Below are 11,642 nucleotides of genomic sequence, written 5' to 3'. Positions count from 1 at the left end.
ACATGATTTTTAAAAACTGACATGAAACAATTCCTAAATGATATGTAACATACTAATATTTACCTGAAAGAGTTTTATAAATGACATGCAACTGACATAAAAATGACATAAAACAATTCTAAATGAAATAAAACACACTAATAATGACATGCATGAAAGAGTTTTATATTAATATAAAACAATTCTTTCAGCTAATTTGCACATGTAAGATTTTGTTACGCAATAAGTTATAATGTTACACCCAATCAGCCATAAAGTAAAGAATCCTTAATCAAAAGTTTGCTTATATTATCAAACCTAAACGAACATTGCTCGCGATCTCTTTAAAAATGGAAATTTGAAGAAAAAAACAAACATAATGGCTAGTTCTAGATATCTTTGATAATAAAACTGCTTAATTGAATTTCATATGCTAATAAGTTAGTGGTGATTGAAAAAAAAATAAACTGATTAGAATATAATGATAATTATCATAAATAAATTTTGTGAAACATTACCTATTATTGCCTCCAGTTTTTATTAGTCTACTCACTTCTTTAGGCACAAACTTTTAGAAGAAATGGTTATGTAAGTCATAGAAGATAAGAGAAAGTATTAAATTTTTGCATATTGAATTTAAGTTAATGTTGTGGGGCAAGAGAAATAGAGTGAGAAAAACTTTATTGTAAAGATAATGACATAAAATTTGTATGACCATCCGAAAAAAAGAAGAAGCGGGTAACTAAATGACAACCCAAAACGAAAGTGGGTAAACTAATAAAAATCATAAGGAGTAGTTGTTCAATTTTTTTTTAAACAACTATATAACACCCCGACCCCTGGTGGAGTTTACGTCACCAATGCGCATTAAAAGCCAAAAACTATCCTCGATCATGCGCACCTTGAGAAACTTAGTAGGAGCACTATGCCAACACTACTCCTAACCAATCATTCATAACTTTGGAATAACTTAGGAAACAAGTTCACTAAAAGAAAGATACATCTTATTGGAATAAGTAGCTTGCTAAATTCTTTTTTTGAAACAATTATAAACGCTATTACATAATTTGCTACTATTATCGGGAGGATGGGCATAAGGCGAATAATTGCCCTTGGATGAAAAACAAATACTTATTATCAAGTTTTCGTTTGAATGCCACTTCCAAATGACATAATTCATTGATGAGTTCCATTAGTGGACCTCCAATGAAATTAAACCCTAATTCCAATTTTTAAAACTCTAGTTTAGATAATTTGACCCCAATATTTATTGGTGAATTAATAATAATATTAATAATAATGATACGAAAGTGCTGATAGGATAAACAAACATTATAATAATTATTTTGTTGTTTATTAATAAAAGAAGAGGTAAAAATCATAAATGAATTCTTTATGTTTTCTTATTATTATTTTAAAATGAAGTTTCGAACATATATGCCAAATTCATACGAAAGAATTAACAAAAAAAAAAAACGGAAGATGTATAATAGAGTGTGAACAAATTGACCTATAAACTCTAATCTTAGCTTGTAGAAGTGGAGATTGGAGTGTGAACAAATCGGTAGTAGTTGATTAATCAGGACAAGAGTAAAAAAAGTCAACGCATTATACTAGATATATCTTGAGTGGAAAGTAACTAGATTAGATGTGAATACGTTAATTAGTCAAATGGGTTTTTTTTCAATATATATAGTCAGTGTAGAACGACTAAAGAATTGCCAAGAACTCCGAGTACTGCAAGAAAACGAACGTGCTACCCACTCATAGTGATCTGGGAAGCATAAGAATTTACTGTATATGTAGCATCAAAGCTGATGTATACTTTGAAATTCGGGTAATCACCTTGATTAGGGTAATCGCATTATAAAAAATATATACACTCGCATTATCAAAATCAATTACATGTTAGTTAAAAAGAATTATTACGTAGTATTCTCACGTTCTTATATTACAGTTGTCCTTTAGAAGCAGATTATGCAACAAAATTATCATTCAAGTAAACACGTACAGTAGCTTGATGTGGAATGACGAGTATTCGAGTAACTCCTAATAAATACTTTCTCCGTTTCTAAATAAGTGCAACATTTCTTATTTTCACGTTTGTCAATATATTATTTTAATCATTAATATCTTCAATTATCAATAAGTAAAAATTATAAAAAGTTGATATTAAAATAATTCACATTCAGACGAATCTAACAAGATCCCACATGACTATGTTTTTCCTAAAATGTAAATCACCAAAGCTAATTAAAGTTTAAACTGTGAATAGTAAATACTATGCAAATGTTGCATTTATTTAGAAACTGAGGAACTATCTCTATACGCAATGACCAATGAGCTTAGTAGGGAAAGAAGGATAAAGATGCATGTTGAAGGCAACGTAGACTCTTAGGGGGCGTTTGGTATGATTAAAGGAAGCAGAATGAAAATGATTTGGATAAGGAGTGGAAATGGAAATAATAATTGTTACCTTTAATAGTTGTTTGGTTTCCTAGTGGAATGGAAATAATTGAAAGGTTTATGGTTGAGAAAGGAAACGTGATTTGTTTCCACTAGTTTCATAAGGGTAACAAATGGGGGGATTGTATTTCCCTCCGAAAACGGTATTTGTTACTTAACACTCATACCAAACAATTAGAAATGAAAACGCTTATTTGAATCCGTTTCCTCCATCAAGTTTTTCTATACCAAACACCCTCTTAGTATACCAAAGTATCCGCTAGAGAGCATAAAGGTGGGCTATCCAAGGATCATGCATGAAGAGTCAAAACTCAAACATGTAGAACTACATAAATAATACTACCTCTGTTCCAAAATTAATGTTGCATTGAGTGAAAATTGACAATATTCACCAAGTAACTTTCACTTTATTTTCTCGCTATTTATATATATATTATATATTATATATATATATATATATATATATATATATATATTATATATATATATATATATATATATATATATATAAAATTTATAACCGTGTGCAATTAAAAATGTTAATGATCCAAGAAGTACACGAGATTACGTGAAGAAGAGAGTTGTTTAGTGGAAAACGTAAGCACCTCTTTTTTTCTTGGGTAAATGAATACATTAAATAAATTGCGATAAGAGTTTTACAAAACTAAGTATAGGGGCCTTTGGGTCCTAATATTACAGACTAGTGACAATTGTTCAAAGGAAATATCTAAACTCGTGAGTTTTAGATCCCTCCAAGGAGATGTAGAAAATTGGAGGAATTCATGATGTTGAAGGTCTCCCTTTGTCACTGCCTTGGCAAGTGCATCAGCCTCACCGACTTGGTCCTTCTCCATATTTTGAGCCTGCAACACCCATCCTTCCTTTGGAGACTCCCTGCATATACTTGTAATGTTAGTGTATCTATCACGAATTCTGGCAACCCCATAACATTATCAACAGCAATCGTGGAGTCAGATAAGATGATACCATTGTCGCTCTTTTGCCCAATCCAAGGCCACTTTGATGGCAGTCACATCTGCAAGGTTTGAGTCATTGCCTGCAATCTTGCCACTGAATCCTTCAATCCATAACCCTGATCTGGTTCTGCAAATTGTCCCCATACCTGCTGAAAGGGAGGAAGAACAGAAAGAAGCATCCACAACTATAGTAAAACAATGGTCCTGGGATGGCTCAAAGGTGGTAATTTTTGGTTTTATGGTGGGGCCAGGTCTTGAGCAAGAGAATTTAAGCGCAAGGAAAAAGGATTGTTTCTGGAAATGTTCCAATTTAAAATCCTTACAATTAAAGATCCTTACAATTAAAGATTCATTAGTTCCTTCTAATCCAAATTCTACAACACAAAAAGGAGAAACCCGATGCCCATGATATATATTGTGGTGGTTTGTCATAGGATGAAGGGATGATATATTGATCAAAAGCCAGTCATTAAAAGGTGTATTATAGAAGGTTGGTGGGGGATAACTTGTTCCAAATCTCCTTAGCTCTGGGACGGTCTCTCAATATGTGTTCTCTAGTTTCTTCAATCGTTTGACAGAATGGGCAGTTTGGATTAGCTAGAAGGCCCCTGAATATATGTTTCTTCAAACGTAAGCACCTCTGGCATAATAATTGTCTTATTTTTTGTAATCCACTGAAATCCATAACTCTAATTGGCACACGTTCAAGGCTATAGTGGAAAATTATATATCACCATGAACTTTTTTTTACGACATGATGGATGATAACATATACTTCCTCCGTTTCTAAATAAGTGCAACATTTGCATAGTGTTTACTATTCACAGTTTAAACTTTAATTAGCTTTGGTGATTTACATTTTGGGAAAAACATAGTCATGTGGAATCTTGTTAGAATCATCTGAATGTGAATTTTTTTAATATCAACTTTTTATAATTTTTACTTATTGATAATTGAAGATATTAATGGTTAAAATAATACATTGGCAAACGTATAAACAACAAATGTTGCACTTATTTAGAAACGGAGGAAGTAGATATTTTTACTTGTGTCAGGATCGGTATCTTAATTAAGTTTGCAGGAGTATGTAGTACTTGAGAGCAAAAATATGGAGTTTGGTGATCCATATAGATAATTATCGAAGATAAAAACTTGACTTATAATTATGCGATTTACTCCATTTTTTATAAGATTAACGCTTTGTTATTGTTGCTCTCAGTTTCTCACTATTGTTATAGCATTAGAATCAAAGTAATTATATTAAATTAGAATTTTATGACAATTTATCAATTAAATAATACCTTTAGTAAATAGTACTTCCTCCACCATTTCGTAATAGTTATACCATATTGCGATCATTTTCTATCTAACTACGAATCAAATCTTTGTCATTTATTTGCTACTAATTGTTTTCCATGTAATTTTTTTATACGTTTTGTTTCTTATCTTTCTTAATTCATGTCTATTGATGTCCGCTTATTATATTTTGGTTGCACGATTTGTTAGCGCCTCCTGTTATTCCTAATGTGAGTTGTGACTTGCCGAATGAGGAAGGCAGCAGCTTGCGCGAGAGAAGAATGGCTCGGCACGAGTGGTGCGCCCGCACCGTGTCAGGTGCGCCCGCACCAAGATGTGGTGCTCCCGCACATTCGCTACAACGGATTTTTTCAAGTTGAGGCAGAACACTTTGGTGCTCCCGCACTCGAGGCATGTGCGCCCGCACATCAGGCTGGTGCGCCCGCACTAGATGATGGTGCTCCCGCACCTATCGGGGGATGCGAAATTTTCGGGTGTTTTTTTTATCTTACGACTTAGGGCTTGTATCTTAGACTTCATATAAATATGTTTTGTCATATTTAGGGTTTCTTAACCACAAAATACTAGAGAGAGATTAGGGAAAACACAATAGAGAAGATTAGAGAGAGTCTTTGAGATTCAATTGGAAATCCATTCAATTGAATCTTGCCTATTGTATTTGTAATCGTCTCGTTCATAGTGAAACGATCTTTTTCCCTGCCTTGAGGACGTAGCTATCGCATTGATAGTGAACCTCGTTAAATCTTGTGTGTTCATTTATTCGCTTTCTTGTTTTCTTGTGTGTGTGCTTGGTTGTTGTGAATTCTTGTTGGTTTAATTAAACGCTTCCGCATAACAAGTGGTATCAAGAGCTACAGGTTAAATCACGGCTGCAGGTTTGTGGTTGAAACTGGAGAGCTTGTACATGACAAAGTCGCTCACAAACAAATTGCTATTGAAGCAAAGGTTGTGTTGGCCTACGCATGAGAGAAGGTATGTCCCTAAAAGATCGATCATCTCGATCGTTTGAATTCTATTTTACTGGACTTGCGTAATTTAGATGTTAAGATTGAGGATGAGGATGCTGCGTTGATATTGTTGGTTTCATTGTCAAGTAGCTATGAACATTTTGTAGAATCTTTTGTAGTTGGAAAAGACACTGTGTCCCAGGAGGAGGTAAAGTCGGCACTTTACACTAGGGAATTGCGTCATAAAGCAACTGGTGATATGGTAGAGGATCGTGATTATTCTGCAGTTTTGGTAGCAAATGAGAAAAATAAGGGAGATTCGAGTAGGGATAGGAGAAAACCTAGGTCGAAGGGCCCTAAAAGTAGTGATCTTTGCCATTATTGTAAAGAACCGGGTCATTGAAAGAGTGAATGTCCTAAGAAGGATGGTTCGGCTTCTTTTGCAAAACAAAATAAGGTTGACTAGATTCTGAGGAGGATTTAGCTCTAATTGTCCATGAGGAGAAACGCTTAGAAGATAAGTGGGTTATAGATAGTGGATGTTCTTCACATATGTGTTCTGACAAGGAGATGTTTTCGACCTAGCTTATGCAAGAGTAGTGTTACTTTGGGTGACAATACGGTGTGTGAGGTGGTTGGAGTAGGCTCTGTGAGGTTTAGAATGCATGATGGGAGAGTTAAGGATCTTAGAGGCGTGAGGCATGTTCCACAACTTAAGAGAAACCTTATATCTCTTGGGATGTTAGACCGTAAGGGTTTTCGATTCCAAGGAGGGGATGGAGTTTTGCGTGTGGTGAAGGGTTCTTGTGAGTTACTTCGGCGTGAAGTCAGGTGTGGGTAACTTGTATGATTTGCAGGGTACGACACTGGCTAGAGATGATTCTGAGTTGAAGCTGCATTCTGGGTTGAAAAATGATGGTCTTGAGTGTGAGGTGGAGCTTATGGGGGCTTCTACACATGTTGAGGGGTCAGAGTCAACAAGAATGAGTTCAACAACCGGGTTGGAGAGTACTACTTGGGCTGAGGATGAGAGTGCCAACAATGAGGTAGAGTTTGTGGGAACTTCTACACAACTGGTTGAAACTAAGGGTCATCAAGAAGAACAACCAAGGGTCTCCGCAGCAGATTGGTATGATAAGGTTAGGTTCATCGATACTTGTGTGCCAGCTTATAGCTATGGGATCTCGAGCGACATGTCTTTGCCAGGGAGTGTTGGGTTGAGAGGTGATTCTGGGAGAAGTCACCAAGAGGTAGCTAGATTGGAACTCCAGGACGAGTTGCCTGCGTTCCAGTGAGAACGAGGTGGAGTGCTCCGGCGCGAGCATAGAAGAACTTCGACGGAAGTTCCCCTGCGCCAAGGGTGATTTGTTTTGGGTACTTAGACGTAAGTGCAAATGGCTCTAGTTGGAGCAACTGGCAGGGTACTGGCTTGTCTTGATTAAGGTGGAGCTAGTGTGTTTGCGGTTCAGTGAAGGCGATTTGATTTCCGACGGGTAATAAATTGGGTTTCAGGTGAATGCGCAACATGGGTCTCATAGGCTGTGAGACAGGGTCGTTCATGATGAGTGGTCAGTGATCTTGGCGAGATTGGGTGAGACTCATATGAGGGATAGCCTGGCATCGGGTGAAAGATGCATGAGCAGGAAGGGAAAGGAGTATCTCGCGTACTGTTGCAGAGATACATGTTGTGTTGATGGTTTCGAGGTGGAGTCGTGTGACAGATGCAAGTCAAGGTGGAGATTTGTGAGTTGTGACTTGCCGAATGAGGAAGGCAGCAGCTTGCGCGAGAGAAGAATGGCTCGGCACGAGTGGTGCGCCCGCATCGTGTCAGGTGCGCCCGCACCAAGATGTGGTGCTCCCGCACATTCGCTACGACGGATTTCTTCAAGTTGAGGCAGAACACTTTGGTGCTCCCGCACTCGAGGCATGTGCGCCCGCACATCAGGCTGGTGCGCCCGCACCAGATGATGGTGCTCCCGCACCTATCGGGGGATGCGAAATTTTCGGGTGTTTTTTTTATCTTACGACTTAGGGCTTGTATCTTAGACTTCATATAAATATGTTTTGTCATATTTAGGGTTTCTTAACCACAAAATACTAGAGAGAGATTAGGGAAAACACAATAGAGAAGATTAGAGAGAGTCTTTGAGATTCAATTGGAAATCCATTCAATTGAATCTTGCCTATTGTATTTGTAATCGTCTCGTTCATAGTGAAACGATCTTTTTCCCTGCCTTGAGGACGTAGCTATCACATTGATAGTGAACCTCGTTAAATCTTGTGTGTTCATTTATTCGCTTTCTTGTTTTCTTGTGTGTGTGCTTGGTTGTTGTGAATTCTTGTTGGTTTAATTAAACGCTTCCGCATAACACCTAACATGATTATAAATCAGTCTTCAAAATTCACTTTCAGAATTGAGAAACCTTTATTGATCACAATAAACCTCAAAAATTAAAGATACACTTGACTTAAATAATGACACTCATACATATGAAATGGAAATTAAAGAAGAATATTATGAACAAAAAACATAATCAAATCCCACAAACACGTGCTATATATCTGAGAAACCCCTTAGCAACATCTCTTTCTTGTTGAATATAGATCTCAACACAACATCACATTACCCCTGGATTGGACATGGAATCAACACAATAATTAGTAGTGATCAATTGGTCATCATAATTGCTTGAAAAAAAAATCTGCTAATGATAATTGATAGAGTATAAATCTATTCCTGTGGCCTCAACCAAAAGCCTAAGCTGATGATTGAGTATACTCTATCAATAATGAGATTCAATACTAACAATGAGTAACAATCAAACATTTGCACTGAAAATTAACCTAATTATGTGACATATGCTTAACATTTTTGAATGTGTGGATCCCTTACAAGTTGCAGTTAATCATTGCTACGATCAATAGATTTGCATTGGTGACAGGATCATATCTCTCATGTTGATGTTAACTCCTAAATTTTTGTTTAATAACAAGTAAACCCACATAATGTTACCCGATCTCAGGGCTTGGGAGGAGGGAAAATAGGCTTCAAAACCTTTAAAGATTGATTCTATAATAAAACTATTATTGCGTTGGATTAACATTCAAAAATTCTCGCCAGATCGTCTTAGCCTCGTGAACGTTTTTTTTTTTTTTTTGAGATCAAGGAATACAAGTGGTTGCTCAATTTGTCGCTCAATTATAATCCTTTTTCTCATAGAATTGAAAAATTAATACTTATTATTTCTAAGAGGTGATTAACTTTGGAAAATTTTAAGGAACGAGGTTAAAAAAAAAAACTTAAATTAAATATTAATGGAAACGTAAAACGTTGAAAATTTAAAAATTACACATTAAAATAAATTTTGTCCACTTGTTATCCCTTAGAGGTGATGACCTATTAAAGCTATCAGATATATCTAACAAAACAATATAACATGAAAATCAGAATTCTTACCCTTCTCACACAAGTTCCAATGGATTCAAGATATTGTCCGCTTTTTCCAAAAAAACCAACAATCGAACCACATGGTTGTGCCGAGGTTGAGAAACCGCAAACATTGTTACAACTCCTGCCTTGTCCAAATGGTCCATATCCAGAGGGACAACAATTTGTGTGTATTTTCAATGAGGCAATGACGCGATAACAACAATATGAATAATTTCCATAAGTCCCGCTGATTTTTGTTATATATTCGTTACACCTTAACCTAGTCTGCAAATTGTTGTTTAATTGATCAAAGTCAAATTACAATAGAAAGATAAAATCAAAATATAAGTTAAATTTAAAAAAGAAAAGCAAAGCAACATATCTAGAATTCCCCGTAATTACTTTTTACAGGACAACATCCCGTAAATATTAAGATTATACAAGAATATAGGATTGTCACATCTTTACGTGCTTTCAGTGGCGGAGCCAGGATTCTCAAAGTGGGGGGACAAATTATGAACATCGGATATTCGAATAAAAAGTTCAGAAAAAAAGCACTACAACACAGAGATAAACTTTTTTACATAAAAATGTTTAAAAAGGGTCAAGTATATTTTCAAGACGCGTCTCACACAATAAGATTAGGTGATACATTTTGTAAACGCACTATCTTTTATTAAGAAGCCGCACAATTGAAATTATATGCTTATAGGTGAGAAAAAAAGTAACACAGGAGTAAATAATACTCCCTCCGTCCCAAAATATAGTTCCCGTTTTATTTTGCACAATCTCCAAGACGTATCTTTGACGTACGATATCTTCTATTTCTTATTAATAAAAAAAATAAAAAGTTGATATTACGAATTTACACATTGAGACGAATCTAACAAGAACCCTCACGAATATGTTTTTTTTGTATGCATTAGTAAGAATATTTAGTCAAAGTTTTTAAAATTTGACTTCTAAAAAAGAAATGGGAACTATATTTTGGGACTGAGAGAGTAATATTGAATTATGGCATTTACCAAACTCCACATTATAAATAGACTAATTAATTACCTAACATTTTAAGACAGAACCCAGCGGTGCATGATGCGAATAACCTAGCCGTTTCTCAACTTCACAACTTCACAACTTCTTTTCCTCTTTTCTCTCTCCTCCTTGCCTTCTCTATCTCTGTCTCTCAAGTTGATCTCAAATGTATAATTTTTGATTTTCCAGAGTAATAACATAGTGATTTCATCAATCAAATTCATGTCTTCAATCAATCTGTTTGTATTTAATGATTTTCCAGAGAAAAACAGAGGGATTATTTTGTGGGTTTTGCATTTCTATTGATTTCACACCTAAATTTAGCTGCATTTCTTACGGATTGATGACTCTATGGAATCCCACCTCAAATTCGTGATATATTTGTATTTTGTGGGTTTTTTTTTCTGTAATTATTTTTTTAAAAGTGGGGGGACATCTGTCCCCATGTCCCCCCAGCTGGCTCCGCCTCTGCGTGCTTTGTAAGATTATCTGCACTACTTATCATTAGACTGATAGTTTGAATGATTGGTAACACGTAGGGAAAATGTTTGTTAACCGCAAAGAGAAATTTAAATGCTCCAAGTGTTTTTCGAATATATGGTTGATTAAAATGTCCAAATACATAATTGATTAATGTCTATATTTAATATTTAGAAGTTTAGCATATCTCCTTAATATAAAAATAAAGTTGTTTAACAACTAAAATAGTTACTACTTAGTACTTACCGTGCAACCGTTCCCTCCCCGGCCACCGAACCATTTGGTGTACCTGTTTCCGCATGGATCAGATATTACAAACCCAATTCCATCAACGATAAATCCACAACTTATTATGACCTCGACGATGCGTTCACATCGATTAAGTTGCAAACACCAATTTGGTTGGCAAGAAGAACCATAAGGACCATGCCTCTCAACAATCGCCATTTAAATTAGCTCGTGTATTGTGATGGGAAGTGCGGGATATATAGCAGAATAATTATTCAGTGCTATCGACGATGGATACCTTTGTGGAAGGGGGATAACCATAAGTTTGCGAGTAGGGTGCTTATATAGATAAAGGAATAGGGAGGTTTACTTCCGCATTATTTGAGAGCTACGCCGAGGGAAAATTCTTTAAACCATATAATTGACTCTAGGCTGCCTTATTCCATCATCAATGTTAAAAAAATTGTATCCAATATTCGATGCGTAACAAAATTATAATATTAAGTCAATAGAATAACTGTATTTAATCCTTACCTCACGCACATCCTTTTCCCTCCGAAAGAGAAACAACAAACCCCAAGTATTTCATCCAAATTACTAAGGAAATTATAATATAGTAGTGACAAGTTTCTGAGCTTAACATGATGTAAAGGTACATAATATGAGAGATGCTTTGGAAACCTTGAAAGTGAAAGGTTTCGATACATTTTCTTTTCGATATACTACCTGTTTCAAAATAATTGCACCATTTGATATTTGGTCATTATTTATGAATCAACTTTGACA

General features: G+C 35.5%; 1 protein-coding gene across 1 annotated transcript; it reads right to left on the bottom strand.

The window, feature by feature from the left end:
• Positions 1-8,087: 8,087 nt before the first annotated feature.
• Positions 8,088-11,208, bottom strand: LOC104891776 (mannose/glucose-specific lectin). Its single transcript, XM_010677530.3, has 3 exons — positions 10,875-11,208; positions 9,144-9,401; positions 8,088-8,315 (listed from the first exon to the last, which is right to left on the bottom strand). The coding sequence occupies exons 1-3, from the start codon at positions 11,073-11,075 to the stop codon at positions 8,310-8,312; spliced, it is 465 nt and encodes a 154-aa protein (XP_010675832.1). The 5' UTR covers positions 11,076-11,208; the 3' UTR covers positions 8,088-8,309.
• Between the last annotated feature and the right edge of the window lie 434 nt (positions 11,209-11,642).

Source organism: Beta vulgaris, chromosome 4, assembly GCF_026745355.1.
Source record: "Beta vulgaris subsp. vulgaris cultivar EL10 chromosome 4, EL10.2, whole genome shotgun sequence".
Taxonomy (NCBI): Eukaryota; Viridiplantae; Streptophyta; class Magnoliopsida; order Caryophyllales; family Amaranthaceae; genus Beta; species Beta vulgaris.
Note: the sequence above shows the minus strand (reverse complement) of the source record. Positions and strands in the feature narration are given on the sequence as shown.

Excerpts from the sequence above, each read along its gene's own strand:
- LOC104891776 (XM_010677530.3), bottom strand. The coding sequence starts at position 11,075 with ATGGCGATTGTTGAGAGGCATGGTCCTTATGGTTCTTCTTGCCAACCA. Across the intron at positions 9,402-10,874 it reads GGGGAGGGAACGGTTGCACG|ACTAGGTTAAGGTGTAACGA; the intron begins GTAAGTACTAAG and ends AACAATTTGCAG.